This window comes from Rhinolophus hipposideros, assembly GCF_964194185.1.
Source record: "Rhinolophus hipposideros genome assembly, chromosome: 5".
Lineage (NCBI taxonomy): Eukaryota > Metazoa > Chordata > Mammalia > Chiroptera > Rhinolophidae > Rhinolophus > Rhinolophus hipposideros.
In genome coordinates, this window is record NC_138051.1 from 41,284,176 (window position 1) to 41,304,627 (window position 20,452).

The 20,452-nt window shown below is 39.2% G+C and overlaps 1 protein-coding gene across 1 annotated transcript; it reads right to left on the reverse strand.

The window, feature by feature from the left end:
- Nucleotides 1–2,723: 2,723 nt before the first annotated feature.
- On the reverse strand, nt 2,724–19,193 carry GATM (glycine amidinotransferase). The gene is made up of 9 exons (XM_081048895.1): nt 18,832–19,193; nt 17,213–17,431; nt 10,822–11,017; nt 9,627–9,817; nt 8,524–8,661; nt 8,220–8,384; nt 6,434–6,497; nt 5,853–5,969; nt 2,724–3,780 (listed from the first exon to the last, which is right to left on the reverse strand). The coding sequence occupies exons 1-9, from the start codon at nt 18,898–18,900 to the stop codon at nt 3,668–3,670; spliced, it is 1,272 nt and encodes a 423-aa protein (XP_080905021.1). The 5' UTR covers nt 18,901–19,193; the 3' UTR covers nt 2,724–3,667.
- Nucleotides 19,194–20,452: the final 1,259 nt, after the last annotated feature.

Here is a 20,452-nt window from a genome sequence, read left to right on the forward strand (position 1 = left end):
CCCTGGACTCTTTGTTGTGAGGCAGGCGCTTTGGCTGTGATGCATATCCTTACTTTAATGCTGTTGCTATATTGTGTCCTTTTCTGGCAATAAACTAGATTTGTAAGGATTGTCATTTTGGGTCCTGTGAGTCTTTAGCCATCAAACCTTACTTAACTGTTACTGTTAGTGCACTAAGTGATGGAAATCTGAGTATTTTTCATCATATTATTCTAATTTCGCAAAGAACCTATGTATCCAAAAAAATCTGAAGCAGTGTCTTTTTACATTCTCCTGAACTATTGGATGGTATTCCTATGTAGTTACAATTTAACACACTATAGTGATCAGATCCATGAATTTTATTTTTGAAGGCTATTCTTGAAGGGAATATCTTGCTTTTTACTGGGAATTGGACTTGCCCTACAATGTCAATCTTAGATACTTTTACAGTGCTACCTCGATTTTCGAACGTAATCCATTCTGGAATACCATTGGAGTTCTGAAAAGTTCGAAAACCGAGGTGCGGTTTCCCCATAGAAAGTAATGCAAAATGGATTAATCCATTTCAGACCTTTAAAATCAACCCCTAAAACTGCAAATTTAGCACAAATTTTGTTATCTAATGATATCATAAATCCATAAAATTTATGGTGTTTGTAAACCCAAATGTTCATCAACGGAGACGTTCGAAAACCAAGGTACCACTGTATTTAAAATTAAGTTCATTTTTTTCTAATTTTATTTAAAATTAAGTTCATCATGTGCATAGCTGTTTCCTCTAGACAGGGAATTACAAAGAGATTTGGTGTTCCCCAGGAAGAGTGATAATCTGAAGTTGTTGGCGTGTTCTCTGGACACCAGACATCTGTGGAAGCAGATGGTGGGCTTTCTGTCTGCTACAGGGCACAGAGAAACAATTGGGTTTCAGGAGTGGATGATGATGGACAGAAAAAGAAAACTAAAAGCAGCTGTGTGGTGGCCACTAGGCTGCTTTTGTTTTCCTCCAAAACTTTGACAAAAAAGAATACCTAAGAGTAGTGTCATAGCATCTAAAAGTAGAGACTTTATTCAAATTATTCAATTGAGCCATCTTTGTTGAAATAATTGTCTTGTTAAACAACAATGCAGAAGGCTAACAGAAGGGACAAGATGAGATGAGGAAGAGGGAAGAATCCAGGATATCTTGGCCAACAGAGTCAATGGTCAATGGTGTTACTGTGTTGAGCCTGCAATGCCTTTGCACAGCCAGACAATGTCCCCAGAGAGTTGGGAACTGGACCTGGAGCTTAAGATAAGATCACGACTAGAAGGGCTGGGCATATGGCCTCTCCTTTCATGTGGCCTGTGAGTTCTTAGTGGATATGAGGGAGGGGAAGACCTATGCACACATGTGACCACCCAGTGGATCTAGGAGAGGAGAAAAGGCCCAATGACAGGATCCTGCGGACAGCTACCTCTTAAAGGCAGGAAGACAGTCCAGTGAAGGAGTTTGAAAATTAAGAAGCGATGGGAGAAAGTGGTATCACAGAAACCCGAAAGAGGAAAGACATTCAAAGGAATGATCAGTAAGGCCTGAATAGTATCCACTGGAAATGACACTTGAGAGGTCAAGTCCAACTTATCATCAGTACTTTGCAGTGAGAAGGTAGAAATCAGATAGCAGGAGGTTGAGGAATAAATAAAAGGTGAAACAGTGGAGTCAGTAGATGTATTCTTTCAGAAAGCTTAGCTGTAAAGGAAAATGAAGTTGCCAGAGGAATAGTTTTTGTTTGAACATTATTTTGAGCACGATTATTTGCTGAGGGAAAACACACACACATAGGCTGGAGTTATAAAAAATATGGTAATTAATATAGCAATTTCCTGAAAGAGAAGAAAGATTAGAATCAAGGGACAGTTGTGTGCAATAGACCTTGTCAGAAGGTTTGACTGTTTTTCTGCCGGGGTGAAGGAAGTGTCTCTTTGTAGAGGGTTGATAATTAAAAGCAAGTGATGAGATGAAGTTCAGACTTTTCTCTTTAAAAGCTTAGCTAATAAAAGCAAGGAGAGAAAGAACTTTAACCAGAGAAGGCAAATGCAGATAAATCTCTATGGGATTGGAGCAGAAAAGCTGAGGGAACTGAAACCTGATGGCCTCTATTTTCTCTGTGAAAAATAAAATAATATGATTAGATAAGAGAACACAGTGAAGGTTTGGAATAGCCACTGAGGAGAATGTGTAGGGGTGCATAACAGAATTGCCAAGTGGTATTTAGGTCTGGGACTATATACCCCAAGTGTGCACCAATCCACATGATTGTATAGATTTCTTAAGCAGGATTCAGTTCAAGTGTAGGTGTTTCTGTGGCAGACGAAAAAGGATACCAGGATACAAACGAGTTAAAGGTGTTGGCAAGGGCATGGTCAAAACCCTTGACTCACTTTCAAGTACATCTCCTCCGCCCCGCAGATTTTTCATGAGTCAAAACATTTAGCGTCTTGAGAATTTAGACTCTTTTCTGAGGCCTAGGATGAATCCCTTATATTCAGAAGACATTCAGATATTTTTGAATGAGTAAATTAATAAATAAAATTTGATTTTGCTAAACATTTCTAAATACAAGGGTTAGGTTTAAATTTTTATCTACTAGGGACAAACATTGATTATTTCAGAGGATCAGAATGCTGTCTCAAGAGCTACATTACATCCTCTAATTTACCTATGCTCAAAACCATTAGATTGACACCAAACTCTGATAAAATCCATTCCATAACACAAGTTTATTAGAATAAAAATACATGTACAGTATTCAACATTAAAATTATTTCACATTGAATGTAGGTTTTACCTCCATTAGTTTTTTTAATGCTTTTAAAGTTTGCACTTTAAATAATTTGCATATCTGTAAACAAGTCTTAGATTACCAAACATGCAATGTATCCACTAGATACCAAACATCATAATTTAGAGATGGAAACTGATAGTTATATCCTATTGCACTATTTCTGTAAAATTTTAGCCAAAGAAGAAAAAGATTAAAATAAATCACTTGAAATGAGGTAAGTTGAATGAAGAGATGTTTTAGTAGCAAACACCACCAGTGTTGAGATGAGAATATTAAAAACATTTATGGAAAATTCATTTAAATGTTTGTATAGTCTAGGTTATTTTTTTAAAAACAAAAATTAAAAATTACCAAAATTACTTATTAGAAAAAGAGACAATTATCTGGTTCTACTTAAGATTTGTAGACATCCCAAGTCTTTCTCTCATTCAGAAAAAAAGGAGTGATACAAACATTTCCAGGACTAGCGAAAAAGTAAAAAAAAAAAAATGAAAAAAAAATGAAGATTAGGACCAACAGTTCAAGCTGCCTTTTGGAAAGAAAATTAAAAAACAGAGGTAGATGGTTAAATATTAGCGGCCAACTTACTCAAACGATTAATTTTTGTCTTGGTACGCATTCACCAAGTTTTTATGCTTGAAGCCAAATAGCAAATAAATTTAGGAGTAGAGAGTAAGACCTACCACAAGTTATTTCCCTTATATAAAAGGAATAAAAATAAACCAGGCATAAGACCCCTGTTAAGGATATGATTCTTTAAAGCCCTACAGTTCATGCACTTTTTTAAAGCAGGTGAATGAACCTTGTCCCTACGCTTCCTAGGTTTATTTGGGCCAAGCCACAAGCTCCATCGCAGGTGGTCAGTCAAAGTAGGACTGTAGGGTACCTCGGCGACGGACATCGCAGGTCCAGCAGTGGAAGCCTCCTCCCAGAGAATTGGCGTTACGGATGTTAACCTTAATGGTACTGATACCTACATCCAAAGAGAGAGATGTGACCAGTTAGATAGACTCACATGAAGATTTTCCTATAGACAGTAAGCCTAAAGATGGGTAGGAATCCTGTGGTTTGAATCCTTAAGTCTAACCCAACCCAAGATAGTCTTTCAATTTTATTTTTATCAATTATATTTCATCTGATCTATTCCACCGCTAATATGAAACCTTCACAAAAAAGTCATCAGAGTCTCTGAAGTCGATTTTGTGCGATTGACTATTCACAAGTCAATAGGTAGGATGAGCAGACGTGTCTGTCAAATGTTCAAAAATGATCAAATTTGATCAAATTTGATAAAATGTCAAATGTTCAAAAATGATAGATTTGATAAAATGTCAAATGTTCAAAAATGATAAAATTTCAAGGCCTTTTAGAATTATGCTTTAACTATTTTGTCAGACTGTTTCTAATTTAGGAGGAAAAGTATAATTCAGCCAACCTGAAAAGTTGACTTTACCTACTCACATGTAAATAGAACTTATCTGAAATGATTAACTTTACCAAGCCACCTTAAGAAAACAATGGAACAGAGCTCATATTTTAATATCTAGGCTATATCATTATCTAGGTACCAAACCTACTCAGACAATTAATAAGTTTAATCTGGCACTATTTGTATTGATGTGGCTATGCCATGCATGGTCCAGTCATCCAACAGTACTTAGAAAAAATCTGTTGTGTTTGGCATAATGGGGTTTTTAAAAGAAAATCTATTCTCCTTCCTCAGGGAACCCATTATTTGGAGGAGAAAGATAAGCTACAGAATCACTAAAGGGTCCTTTGGTATGCTGAGGGAGGGGAAGGCAGTAGGAGCATCTAGAAAGACTTTCCTGAGAAAGTGAGACTGAGCAGGGCTCTGAAGAGTAAGAACAGGGATTGGACAGAGGTAAGGAGTGGGGCGGGATAAGGAGTGGGCTTCTAATCACAAGCATATGTTTCCTGATAGACAGATGTATTTATCTTATTCAGATTGTTAGTTTCATATTAATCCTGAATTGGAGAGAATTCAGGTGCTTGAAAATGTTTGCTTTAACAAGTTCTCTGTGCCTGAAAAGACTTTTTTATAAACAAACTGATAAATTAGATCTTTGGTACTCCATAATATTTTAAGTTGAGAAACAATAAAACTTAATGGACAAAGAAATGGAATCTAAGCAATTAGGTTATTTAATGAAAGCCAAAAATAAAAACAAAAACCAAAAAACCCCACAAAAAATGTAGCACAGCGTTAAGGGTTAAATCATTAGACTGGGCTCAACCTACACCTGAAAGGCCAATCCTTTTGAACTGAAACTACATTAAAGAGGGATGTGTCAAAGGGTCAAATAATTTTTTCTGGGCAGTACACCTGCAATATAAGATGTAAATGAAAGCATGACTCAATTACAAGTGTACTACAGGCTTTATCTGACACTTAGGATTCGTCAAGTATATTAAGAGTGATCATCATACATCTGTACGCTATGTAACAGCCATATGAAAATCCTTTCTTTCAATACTTTTCTCAATAGTATTAGAATAACTGGTCTAAATTTTGAATATCAGGATAAGCACACTCCCACCCAAGTAAACACCAGTTCTGCTTCGTAGTTCAAAGTTGAGTAATACCCTCTATTGCATTCCACTTTGTTCACTGTGCTTATCACACATACAAGTCACTTCTGTATCTGTACCCTTGTAAGTCCTTTAAAATATGTAATGACAATTAAATTACTTTAAAGGACCCTCAACAATTTCTTGTTTGTGAAAGGGCTGAATAATCTATATGCTCATCTACAAAGGGGTAGTTCTCCACACATGGGCACCAGGAGTTTGGATAAGTTGTACAAGACAATTGCTAGCGGGTGCCTGAGGAGCTGGAATGCACCTCCAGCTTTTTCAGATTATGACTGTTGAAAACAAAAATATTGTCCATCTATGAAATAATATCTCTAAACGGAACAGAAAAGGAATGAGATAAAGCATACACCAGACCTAGCGTGTCATTTGTTCAGTTCTTCTCATTTAATATTTCCATGTATGACAATATGTTTCATTTATTGTACATACCCAGATTTTCAAACATCTTTTGAATCGGGACTTCATTGGCATCCACCATAACACGCTTTTCATCTAGCATTAAGACATTCATGGAAAGCCATTTGGATGACATCCAGAGTGGGTGATCTAAAAACAGCCACAATTTTTAAGTCACGTATCTATCATTTTTGTTTAAAGCAAGGATTTGAAAGTGAAGAATATTAAAGTGACAGTTCAATTCTTTCAGTAGTTCACTTCCCCGGCGAAATTTTATTTTAACCTTAAGACAGTTTATTTATATTTATAAATATTATGAATCAATCTACACTCATTACACATTTGGATTTCACCTCATTTTCTTTAAAAAGTCATTTCTTGTTTTATGTGATATACTGATTTTTCCCATCTTCTCACTTTCATTTTCTATGGAAGGAGAGGTTGTGAACATGAGTCTAGTATTGTTCTAATATCCATAGTGCCAGCACCAGTTTACTCCTTACCGGGGAAATATTTTCTTTAAATTACTAAAATTTGGGTGCTGCTTATAGGGGAAAGATCCTGGGTTACTGAAGTACTCATTTTAATCTATGAGTATATAAAAGTAAACATACCATCTGGGATGACTGGTTTTGGAGGAGTAACTATGGTCCATCCGGCTTTCTTGAAAAGATCAATCTGAAAGACCAAAAAAGAAAACAAAAACCAAAGAGACTTAAATCTACATGTATTATTTTTATTACTCTTTGTCTCTGATAGCCCTTATAACTAATTCTTTTTTAGAAGCTGTTTTCTCAACTGTCAAAATAAAGAAATTAAAATTTTAAGACATTTGGATGATTTTATCGGAATCCTAAGTAAAAATGTACATAAAATTCCCAGATTATCAGATTAAAGTTAAAAAGTAACAGAAATGTTAAAGCTTTAAAAAATATTCTTGGCTTTTCTCAGGTCAGAGATTTTAAAATACCAAAGGTCAATTGAAACTAATAAAATAAATAAATAAATAAATAAAATATCAAAGACACTTTCCTTGAGAATTTCTCAATAAAGAAAATGAAAATATTTCTTAACTATTTTAGTATTAAGAAAACCATGTATAAGAGGAATAACTATGTCTCATAACTTGCAGCCAAGGTTCCACTGCAGCTGAACTGTAAACAAGATGTTCCCTGCATGTGACTGTGTCAGACCCATAGTGCATCCACTTCATAGTCTATCACTTTGTATCCATGACCGTGGTATAAAGACGTATGTGGGTTGTATTCCCAAAGAACCATAATTGTCCTTAGTAACCTATTTATTGTAACTTAGCCATCCCTATGCTCACATACCCACTTCCTATATCAATGAATTATATTAAAATGAAATGAATAAATAATCGTGATCACTGGGTCTAAATACATGGGCTAAAAATAAAGAGTCACATGGTAAATTAGTGATTTTAAAAAGATGTACTGCAGCCTAGCAAATAACACAAAAATCATTCATCACCCAACTGGATGTAGGGGGCAGCAGGTAGAAGTGACACACCAGCTGCAGTGCAGCGGCTCTGCTCCTCCCACAGGGTGGGGCTGGTCAAAGTAGGCCTGACCCACTGACCCACTGGAGAGGGAAGAAGACACTCACTTCCCACTTGCATTGTTCTCGACACGCAGGGGTCTTCTTGTTTGCAATTTAGCTGCTGTGGAACCTTGGCTGCAAATTATGAGATACAGTAATTCCCCTTATCCACAGTATTGCTTTCCATGGTTTTAGTTACCCATGATCAACCAGGGTCCAAAAATATTAAATGGAAAATTCCAGGTATTTCAAGAGAAAGACAGAGAGAGAGAGAGAAAGAGAGAGAGAGAGAGAGAGAGAGAGAGAGACAGAGAGACAGAGAGACAGAGAGACAGAGATATCACATTCACTTAACTTTTATTATGTCATTATAATTGTTCTATTTTATTATTAGTTATTGTTGTTAATTTTTTACTGTGCCCAATTTATAAATTAAGCTTTATTATAGGTATGTACAAGTGTGTACAGGAAAAAGCAGTATATATAAGGTTCCATACTATAGGTTTTTGGCATCCACAGGGGGTCTTGCAACATATTCCCCCACAGATAAGGGGGAACTACTGTAAAATGACTCTGACAGAAACATACACAACGGCAAAAACTTGATGCTTTGGCAGCAGCAAGCAGCCAAAGTCTGATACACTTTATATTTCTGAGTGTTGGACATCTTGTAGTAAATATAGCATAAGTAATCCAATTTTTGATCATAATAATGTTGAACGTTGCTGAATTTGTCATTTAGAAACATTAGGAAGCATGGAAGTGCTTAGAATAAAGGGGAAATTACTTCAGTTGCTAGACTCTATTACTTTTGCAGAGTCCTAAGAACTCCCTTACCTGGTGACATGGTCGGTCAGGGTTGGAAAGCACAAGACCAGGTCCAATGATATTGAAGGTAGCATCGATATGCATTGGATTGGGGTCTTTAAAGGAGATGATATGTACTCTGTAGTCTGGAGCAAGATGCCTACGCATCCATTCAATGCCCAGGTAGTTTGTAACCTGAAAATAAAAGGAAGACATAACGCTATAAAGATTTGTTTCTATCTTTAGATAACTAAAAATAGGATGAAAGAATTTTAATTTGGAAATTGAAAATACAGCAATAAAGTGTGAAATTTCAGAGGCAGTCTTTATCAACCTGGCTTCTCTGTGCAAAAATATCTCTTCCAGCTCGAATGAAGTCAGCAGCATCAAAGCATGGCTCGAACTCAGTTGTCACAAATTTTCCCTGAGCAGCCAATTTGTGTCTGTCTTCTACAGAATAAATGGGGTAATCCTAATTGGAACAAGAATGAACACACACAGTGCATTGGTTCATGAGGAAATTATTTACAGGACATTCACTACTCAGAAAATTAGCTTAAAGATATCATTTCCAAAAATACTGCTACCCTTTTCTCGACTAAAATATTCATGGGGAGAATGTAGGTCCATGCTAACCAAACCAAAAAAAATAAAAATTTAAAAACTAGGCATGACAGCAATTTCCTGATACTTAGAAGCAAGTGGTACAGAGGCAGTAATGATTCTGAAAATATTCCGTGACCCCATACACTGATTTATGTAGCTACTACCTACAATATTGAAAGTCAACAAGATGAAGTCAGTCTGTTCTTTTAGAAAAGGCATTTGGTCCTGAGCCTAACTCTTACCATAAAATGAGATGCCATGCTTCCCCTGCCAAATTTGATCGGGTGTGGTGGAATGAATTTATTACTTATTTCTGTCTTTACACCCCTAGAAGACATTTTGATTTTTTGATTCTTTTTATAAATGATCAAATAGTAAGGGATCTACTAATATACCTCTGTTTACTCTGGATTTGGCTTGTAGACCAAACTCTTTTTCTAAAAGAAGATAATGGAGTTCAGCCTAGAGATTTTTCTGTCTCTAGTAACGAACAGCTGTGTGCCTTTAGGCAAGTTTTCCTCCCAGTAATAGAATGATACTACTCCTTCATGGGGGTATTGTGATGTAGAAACAGGACTAAGGATGTAAAGAAAGCACTGAGCTCAAGACCTGGCACAGAATAAGCACCGAATAAGTGTTAGCTATTATCACTATTAGTATCACAGTATCATTTATTCTTCATCATAGAACAATCATTTTTTAAAAAAGTAGGTGAGGCTCTCAGTTTCTGAAATGCATTAACAAATACAAGGTAACTGAGAATCTTCATCTCACCCTCTGTGGATTATTTACAAAAGTTACTAATATGCTCGCCTATAATTAGGGACCTACCTGGTCATAAAGTTCATCAGCCATTGTGGGCTTAGGAGCTGTTGTCCACTTGGCACCACGGTGGAAGTAGTCTTTGATAATTGATCGGTATGCGCGGTACTCAAAGAAGCGAGCACGCCATGCCATGGGAGCCTCGATAATCTCGTTCCCCACAACTATCAGGATGTCTCGAGGCATTGCACCATATAAACCTGTCCGACCAAAAAGTTCCACAACCTCAGTAAGGCTAATTTCCAAGACAGACATGTCTACATAGTACAATCCCATTTTTCGGTAAAAAAAAAAAAAAATTACAGAAAATCTGTACATGTGATAGTACATAATTATGTGCAAATGGAAAAAATATTTAATGATACATACTGTGTTTCCCCGAAAATAAGACCTAGCCGGACAATCACTCTACTGCATCTTTTGGAGCAAAAATTAATATAAGACCCGGTCTTATTTTACTGTAAGACCTGGTCTTATATAATATAACATAATGTAATGTAATACTGGGTCTTATATTATAGTAAAATAAGACTGGGTCTTATATTAATTTTTGCTCCAAAAGATGAATTAGAGCTGATTGTCCAGCTAGGTCTTATTTTCAGGGAAACAAGGTACTAGATTGTTAACATGAATTCTGTGTGAGGATGCTGAAGCCAAACAGAAAAAAAAAGAGAGAAAAGAAAAAGAAACAATAAGGTCCTTGTTCAAAACGGTCTTGAACCACCAAGTTTTCACCTTTTATAAACTTTTATTGCTACACAGAAACAGAGTTCTTCAGGGAACATCAGTACCACCAGATAAAAATTGGGCCAAGGATCGCTTCTAGAACAATAAATTAGAACACTGAACTCAGGCATAAGAACAATCTTGTAGCAGTGTCAGGTAAAAAAATGGGAATGTTTCTGTTCCTCTCTTAACTTCTGTTCTTGAGGAAAATTTAATAGAATCTGCTGTTCTTATATGAGAAAATTACCATAAAGTTTAGAAAAACTGCATCTCTTGCAGAGATTTCAGGTTTACAATGGAGTTTTGAATGTGTACATCTTAATCATATCAAAAGAACCAAACTGTTCCTAAATAATCTTTAAAGTTTTAAAGGATTATTAAAACAAAAGGAATCACTGAGAAATTAACAGTTTTCTCCTTATACATTAAGAAATTAAAAATTAAGACACTAGCAGCTTAGGTATCTGATATCACTTACCCGTAGACTCAAAATCAGGAGTTTTATACTTTAACGACCAGTCAATGGTGTCAGGCCGCCTCACTGTCACTCCTTCCATTTTTAAAATATTGCACATTTCTTCAATTTCAGCAACAGCCTTTTTCAAATGATCTTTGGGAAAATAATGGCCTCCATGCTTCTGGTAAAATGGCCAATATTTTTCATATGTGTTGGCCTAGAAGCAGGAGAAAGTAAGTGAAAACTTACAGGAGAAAAATATAACTCATGATAGGTTCATAGGCAGTGCCCCATGATTTATATAACTTAACAGAATTGAGACTAAGACCATGTCTTGTCCAGTATTGACCCCCAGCACTGAGCCCAGTGCCCCTCTGGGCAGACATTCAATATTTGTTGAGTGAAGAACTCTAAATCCCCTTGATGTTTTAAGACCTTTTTGTTTCTTCTGTCTGAGATCTCATGTTCTACCACTCGCAGCATGTCTACTCTCCAAGAGGCCTGGAATCCTCTTGGGACAGTTTTTACATGCTTCATAGACAAAACAAGAGATGGGTGCTCCTGTTAGTCTCAATGAAACCAAATACCGTGTTTCCCCGAAAATAAGACCTAGCCAGTCAATCAGCTCTAATGCATCCTTTGGAGCAAAAATTAATGTGAGATCCAGTGTTATATTATGTTATATTATATAAGACTGGGTCTTACAGTAAATAAGACAGAGTCTTAAATTAATTTTTACTCCAAAAGACGCATTAGAGCTGATTGTCTGGCTAGGTCTTATTTTTGGGGAAGCATAGTAAGAGAACAAACGAAATAGTCTAAGAGAATAGAATAAAAGCACACCTATACTAAGATAAAACCACGAGCTACCCATACATCCCAGAATTCTATCTAGAACAGCACTTTATGATATTTTTGTAGGAAAACAGGACATGCCTCCTTAAAGGTTAGGGATATGCTCTCATACATGCTTTGTTTTCCTTGAAAGCCCATTATTGATTTTCCCCATCCAACAGAATTACCACGAGGCAGAATTGTGAGGTGGTGCAAGTCTGCCTTTGGTACTTCCTACCCTCCCCTGCCAATGCGTCTTACCCCACCACACCTTTCCTGTCCCCAATCCATCCAGGCTCTCATATTGCTGCAGGTCCTTATGCCATAGAAGAAAGTGACCTGACAGATGAATTCACAAATATTTAGTAGCTAAAAAAAAGCTTAACATTTAGAAAGTTGTAGTCGCACAACAGCCTAGCCAACTGTTCCTCCATGTCTTTCCTTAAGGAAAGAAGAGTCTGTGAGATTGTGCCTTTCTGGGACTCTGTTCCATCCTTGTGTGTACACCTTATGTCTCTCTGTCTGGTCCCCAAAAGATGGTTTGCAGCCAAAGACCGGTAAGATATCTCACGGGAGATACAACCTAAGCCAGGCAGAACTGAGTGGGGACCCCCAATGAGCTGCCTTAGACAAATATGGGAAAGGGCCTTACCTCCCCTTCCCCCTGCTTGGGAAAGTCTGTTGCCGGCTCTGGCTTTTCCCTCGCAGCTGTTTGTTAGAGAAATAATGAGGAGAACAAAGACCAGTTATCTCTAATATATGAGAGACTTGACATTGAGAAGATATATACCTTAGGTAAGATATTGTGGGACCTTGTACTTCGGCTAATTTACTTCGGCTAGTTTAAAGATTAAAATAATTGGCTTGGGATGTTTCTATAATGTGATAAGTGAGTCTCACAGACTGTGCCAAAAAAAACACTGCTACTCCCTTGCATACTCATCAATAAAAGCTTCCAGTCGGCTTTATTCGGAGACTGAGAGACCCCTGGCCTTCGGATAGATTTAATAGCATTAAGTCTCTGTTTGTTTCTTTCTTAAAAACTTAACCCAAACCGCCCCGTCTCGCACCCCCACTGCCTTTGTTGCACGGGACACGACAGAAAGTGACCAAGAGTTATATGCATTTTAAAAGACAATTGAATGGACAACAGTGGAATGCTTTAAAAAAGGCTCAATTTGCTAAAAATTACTGTTGAATCAGGATAGGTACAACTGTAAAATATCCATTTTCCAAAAGTATAAAAATCTAGAAGGATTCTTCATTGATATTATTTTGCATGTAGCTAAGTTCTCAATTTAAAGAAATACACTGGGAAATGTAGGTGATGCATATGGATGTAATTTATCAAGATAGATAAAGCAGAATTCCAATGAGAAGATCGAAATGCTAAGAAAAAGCCTTGGACCTTCATTAAAAAGTGGCAAAGCAATGTACATGTATATATTTTAAGTTTCTAAAAAATGTTTCAAGCAGGTATTTAAAAAATATTTCCTTATATCATTATAGTTGCTTTTGCACTACAATGGCAGAGTTGAGGAGCTGTGACAGAGACCTTATGGTCTGCAAAATCTGAAATATTTATTATCTGATCCCAAACAGATAAAGTTTGCTGACCCCTCTAAATTATGAGTTGCTTTACTTTTGAAGACCTATAGGCAAACAACAGGCTCAATTTCTGGCCCACGAAAAATGTTATCAGCTTAAAATTTTGAGTACTTTTTAAGATCAGTCCACTCTTAAAAAACAAAAGTCCTCCACTGTTTTCTACGCCTCGGAAGTCCTGCAGCAGCAACCAGAAGGAGAGGATAATAATGACTCTTTATATTCCTCTCAGACACATCCTGGTACTACATCCATTCACCACTTCCTCCTTCTCATGCCACGCACATCTCTTACAGTCCACGGAGGGACAAGAAGCCTTTGACAATTTAACACTGGGTTACAGCAGATGCATGTAACCCAGCCATGGGTTACAGCCATGGTGTCTTGCCGGGCACATTCCAAAGTATCCTGTGTGACTGTGCAGAGTGCAGCATGCCTTGATAAATATAAGCTTCCCTGGGAGAAAAAAGTTGTTTGAACAAGTGTGAGTTTCCTTGTATAGCTCACATTCTAAGGTTGGACAAAGTCCTTAATGGTCAGGGCACATTACATTTTCCAAGGGATACTTGGTAACTATTTACGTTTCCTTTATAACCCTGCTAAATGAGTTAGTAATCATTTACCAAGCGTCTGCAAGATAAAAAACACTATTATTAAATGCTTAGCATATGATGTTTTTAATAATGTTGCAGAGATGTGGCTGCATTCCTAGAAACTTTGTAGTCTTTCAGAACCTAAAATTTTTGGTGGGGGTGTTTTGCCAAATGGATTTCAAAACTGTTTTTGGAAGACTAGGAAATCTCAGTAAAATTTCTTATTTGTCCAGCTGCAAACATATTACATTAACTTAGATTGATTTTGTATTTTATATAAGGTCCTTTATCACGGGCTTTATTAAAAAAGACAAAAGCGGCTGGCCCGATGGCTCAGTTGGTTAGAGGGTGAGCTCTCAACAAGATTGTCAGTTCAATTCCCCCATGAGATGGTGGGCTGTGCCCCCTGCAACTGAAGACTGAAAACGGAGACTGGACTTGGCGCTGGGCTGCGCTCTCCACAACTAGATTGATTGAAGGACAACGATGGGCCCTGGAGAAACATAGTGTTCCCCAATATGCCCCATTAAATAAAAAAAAAAAGGACAAAAGCAGAACAAAAGGAATATATTTGGTGGAAAGTATTTACTATGTTTTGCAGAAAAAAAGCAGCCAGGTAGCTTTTAAAAACTGTGCTTCCTGATATCTGTGTTCCTCATTCCCATAAAATTTCTCTAGCACTTTCATCATATTTTATGCTTTAATTAGCATATAAACAGTTCACTATATTGTTTTATCTTTCATTGTTCCCAAAACTGATTAATACATCTGTGTCATTTTCCTCCAACTAGAAGGTAAGGCCTTGCCTTCCAGGGGCCATGCATGTCTTAGAATTACTTTCCTCTCCCTCAATATCTAGTTCAGTATATGGCATGAAGCAGAAATAACCACACAAACGAATGAAATCAATACTGCTAACGCTACTATTATCCACAACCATTACATCCCCAGTGTACTTTTAATGTAATTAATAAACTGGGTCCATACAACTATGAGTTATGGTTTGTCCTTTAAAATACTTAACATGTAAACTTTTACCTTTATATTTAATCTTGATAGGTAAATAGCAAACTTTTTAATATCTTCATTTTATTGAGGCCCAGAAATTTGTGAAACCTTGCACAAGGTCAAAGAGCTGATTAACTGAGACTAGCTAACAAGCTTTATCAAATACTGTGTTTCCCTGAAAATAAGATCTAGCTGGACAATCAGCTCTTTTGGAGAAAAAATTAATATAAGACCATCTTATTTTACCAAAATATGAGACCAGGTCCTATATTAATTTTTGCTCCAAAACATGCATGAGAGCTGATTGTCAGGCTAGGTCTTATTTTCAGGGAAACATGGCACCTAATTCAATCCTGGTCTCCTGACTTCATCATGTACACTTCCCATAAGTCCGTGAAATTACAATGTCTCAAGTTATAAATCAAGGGACAAAAAACCTCAAAATAATGTCTGAGAATTCTGATTCCATAAGATCACATGGTATAAAACTCAATACTTTTAAAGACAAGTAGGAGGATAAACTGTTGCCTGAATTTTACATTTAATTTCACCCAATTAAAATGGATAGGGGATGGGACATCTTTTCAAGAAAAGACCTAAAAAAAGATCATGCCTTTTAAAACATGTGGATAACATATAAATTAACCTGTTCATCAAATTTCAAATACCAGAACCAAAGGTAGTTTCAGAATAATTAGAAGTTATTACTTTTTCTGTTATTCTGTCTTCAAGTTCTAACTGAAGAATAATTTTCTTCAAGAAGACTTGCTAACTATTCAGCACTTGGTCATTGCTTTTTCCTTAGTTCTCCTGGCACTTCATTTTAATTGCCTTATCAATTGATTAGCATAAGATACTTGTTTCTGTGTGACATTGCATCTCTCTAAATGCTAGGTTATTTTGTGCTAATACCTCTAGAGCCCTTCTACAAGGTAGGCAACTTTGCTGATGCTGATGACAATTATGGAACAACTTATTTCCTCAATCCACGTTATAAATACAAATGTAAATATTTCAGGAGAACTTAAGTTCACTGCAGATACATTTGTAACCCATTATTAATGGAAGCTAAGGCTGTGTCTACAATGTTAATAGCGGTCCCTTAGATATGGGATCCTTATGCAGTATAAAACTTGAACACCAACCCATGGAGGCCCTGGCGGCAGAATATTACAAATGAAGGACACTAGGAGTTTTTAAAAAGGGAGGTATCACTTGTTACAGGGAAATCCTCTAAGGCCTTGTGGAAAGTGCCATTGGTACTCGGTGGTAGTAAGAGGAGTGCAGGAAAGATGGGTGGAAGAGACCTAGGGAGGAGTGAAGGCATGAGGCTCGTTTGGGGAACAGTGCGTAGTCTAGTTTGGCTGCTTACATGGTTATCTTACACAGTCTGCTGAAAACCAGGGTGAAATATTGGAGGTGAGAGAGACCTAAACCGGGATGAACATCTGCTAACCTGTCATACGAACACATCTCTAAATGAATCAGTGGGTGAAATGGGGAATCCTGAAAAGGCAAACACGAGCCAGATTGTGAAGGATCTTGAAGACCATGAGGACTTTATCCTAAATGTGTGTGTGTGTGTGTGTAGGTAGTGGAAAATAGAGGAGTGATAAGAGCAAGATGAGTGACATGATCAAATTTTAGAAGGCGGTATGGAAAGAAGAGCAACAGGGGGAGACCCGTTAGGCATGAACTGTACTAGTCCAGGCAGTAGACCGTGTCCTAAAGCAGCAGCAGAGGCCTGGAGGCAAGGCTCATTTTGACAAAAGGCTTGTTAGATCCTGGAGAATGCACGTGGAGGATGCGACTGAAAGAGAAATCAAAGATGACTCTGGTGTTTCAGCTTGGGTAAATAGGAATGCCAAACACTGAAAGGAAAAAGTGAAGGCAGTCCTGTTTAGCAGAGTGACTGGCAATTGAATTCAAGGTGTGCCAAGTGTGAGGTCCTGTGGCAAAATGCAGTAAGGAGTTTGACGTGCAGATCTGGACAGAGTTCAGGAGAGAAATCTGGACCAGAGTGGAGGTGGGATTTGAAGCTTTGAGAACAGCTACATAACAGAAGAGGGCCAAAAGTGAAATGCTGTTCAACTTCAACACAACAGACAGTGAAGAAAGATGTGAGGACTAGCTAGAGAACAAATATAATATCCCCAGAAAGGAGTCTCTCAGAATCCAAAGGAAGGAGTTATCATTTGTGTCAATAGTACTGAATACTGCAGAGATGCCAAAGAAGATAACTTAAAATCAACCACTGGATTTGGGGCCTCTGTAGTAAGCTAACGTGGAAGCAGTTACAGAGGAGAAAGTGGGAGCCAAGGCAGAAGGTGCGGCATCAACCTGCTTCAGACATGTGAACACCCTTGTTTTACCTTCACCTCCACGGTGAATGGTGGAACACAGGCGTTTTCTGCTCTGCCCACTATCACTTCCTCTAAGGGGTCCCATTCGTTGTATGAGGAGACCGGGCAGTTCTTGGGCAGAGGATCAGTGGCCTTGTCATCGGCTGCACAGGAACTCCGGGAAGAAGCCGTAGCTGCCTGGGTGCTCTGGAAAGTTCGCTGCACCCATCCTGTTAAGGTTCTTCCAAGCTTCCAAGAACAAAGAAAAGATTATTGCGTAGTCCTATACAGTACTTCATGGGGAGGGGGAAATGGAGGTGGGATGGAAACCCAGGATAACATAGCGAGACATTTAAAATCCTTTTGGAGAGTGTAAACCAAGATATTAGTTTATGAGTGGATAGTGGGGTTACAGGTGAGTTTTACCTTTCTATTTATGTACACATTATCGTCTGATATGTTATGCTAAGTGGCATAATTCTTTAAAACCCCTTAGAAGATTTTGTCCCCAAAGACCTTACACCCCCCCATTTATATCTCAGAATGGTTTTCTGAAATCAAACTTTAAGCAACACTTCGGCAGGTGATGGGTCACCCTCTTCCCAGAAAACCATGGAAAGCTGCTGCATGTTTCTTTTTCCCTTTGGTATCAAACAAAGGTTACCAATATTAGATTTTTTTTTCCCAATTGAAAATATGTAAAGGACATTATCTTTCAGAATAATCAGCTCCAAACGAAAAATTTTTTCATCGCTGACACTTCACATTCTTTGGCACTTCAATACTGAGAATGACCAAATGCCATCTGCTCCATTTTACAGATCGTCCACAGTCCCCTAGCCAAAATAATGATTAACCCAAGCACAAATTTAAACAACTAGAAAGGAAATCTAAGAACTCCAAAACAGCCTTTTGAAAACGCAGGGCCTATAAAAATCTAGAGCAGGGAGAGCCCCTCACTCAGAGAGCCAATCTCAAGTCCAAATCTCTATCCCACTCCGTTAAAAGCCTTAGGAAGGAGGCAAGAGGGGAAGGCAGGGTGGGGACAGTGACAGCTGTTATGGAACCATTTGCTGCGGGGAGCCAAACTGCCCTGCTATTCCTGTTTTAGGAGCTACGTAGCAAGGGTCTGCAGGCTCGCGCTCACAAACCAGGGGAGCCGAGGGCGGGACCAGCAGAAACCCTGCGTGCAGACCGAACTCGCTCCAACTCCTCTGGAAACTCAGGACTCCATGTTACACTTGGGAGTGGGCCTGCTTGCTCCCTCTCCGTCGCCGATTCACACGTTGCCTCTTTTCCCGTCCATCCACCCCAGACGTTTGCCCACCCAAGACAATGAACCCCAATAACACCACCCTTTTACTAAAATGTGTTAGTTGTCGTCCCACTCCCTCACTCCGGGACGCAAGATCCGTGGAGCAAATCGAGGTCCGGCTGGGGAGGGTGGCACCCCCTGAGCTAACGGCCACCGCAGCCCCAGACGCAGAGAGCCACTGTGTCCACAGGGTGTGGCCCCAGCGGGGATACCATCAAGCTCCCTGCCGCCAGCAAAGGCTCTGGAAGCCGAGCTTCTAAGGGAGACTAGAAGAGACGTGGTCTAACAATGCTGGCTGGGGAAAGCGAAGGAAGAAGGCTGGCGGCGCACGCACCCGAGACCCGATGTAGTGCACAGCCTCGGCGCCGCGGCTCCCACCGCGCAGACACCGCACCCGTAGCATCGCTCCGCGCCCGGCTGGTCCCGGAGCCCAATGGTCCCGGCGCTGGGCCGCGTGTGTCCGACCTCCCAGGAGTGCGCCCGCAGCGGGTGTCGGGGCGCGCCGCACGCGCCTTTTGTAGCCTCGCCCCGCCCGGGTCGCCCCCACGCGCGCCCATTGGCTGCCCAGAACAGGTGGCGGGGCCCGCGGAGCGCTGGCTGGTGCGCGGGGCCGCCCCGAATTAGGAACGGTTAGGGACTGCGCAGGGGCCAGTGTGCGGGCCTCCCCATGTTTACAGCCCGTCCCTGCACACCCCGACTTCTGCGGCGCTCGGAGAAGCCCCGCCCGGATCCGCCTCCGAAGGCCCACGAGTGTCTTAGGCAAGGGGAGGAGAAGGCGACTTCTGACGAAGTGAATGTGATAGGATCTGCAGCTGTTGTTTTTTATTTACATTTGTGCATTTAAGTATGCAAAGCGTGAATACAATCACATATTTGAATTCCTCTATGTGCAATGACCCAGTCCCCTCATAATGCAGTAAACAAAAGCACCTAAAGTTTAGGGGGCTGCTTAGGGCAACACGGGGATTGAGAGCGGAGCGGACGTCGTCTGGAATTCAGGTCGTCCGCTCCCCCGGGCGCTTCGCTTTCCACCCACTAATCTGTTAGGTGTCCTTTGGAATGTTTGCCATTTCAAATAGTGGTTGGCCGTGTGCCCCTGGCTTGAGAAACTCACTCATGAAAACAGAGACAAATGTGGGCTAGGAGACTAAGGGCGGACTACACAGTTTCTTCCCTTCCATTTCATGTATTTAAATTTTTATTTCAATTTGATAAGGATACATGTGTTAGAAAAGCAGTTCCCTTAACAGTGCAAAGTGTTCATTGCTGTGGATTTGTGCAAAACTAGAAAACGCTAACGTTTAAGTTCCTAGCAGGAGAGAGGGCAGAGGGATTTTGAGAATTTCACTTTTGTACCTACAAAATATGTATTTATTTTTAAGGAACTGTCTTTTTAATTTTGGTGTCTCAAACTTGTTTTCCAAAGTTCACTGATAAATGACACCAAACAGGATGGCATGGTGGAAAGATCTGTGCAGATGAAATTGGGAGAACTGGGTTCTAGTTTTGACTCCGTTATAGACTACTGTGTGCCTTCCTGAGTGGCAATCTTCTTATCCTTGATGGGAGAACAATTGCATTTATTGTCCCTAGCACACAGGCTTTGAAGGGCCCAAAGGAGACAGCGTATGTGCAGAACTTGGTGCGGCATTAGCGCTACATGAATATGAGGTAATATTTTACCAGCTCCAACAATTAAGGAGGACAAATGTGATAATAGGGTGAAAGGAGTCTGTAAGTCTAGGTTCATACCTTAGCTCTGTTACTAACTTGCTATCTGACCTGTAACCAAATTCCTTCACCTTTCCAGTGAAGTCTTTGGGAAATCCCTAACATTTCTCAAAATTTACAAAGTACCTTCTCCCAACAATTAAACGCAGCCACCTCTAAGGTCTAATTCTCTGAGTCCTTCAGGTGGCCAGAGATGTGCTCCTCCTCAATAAAGGAATTTCAGG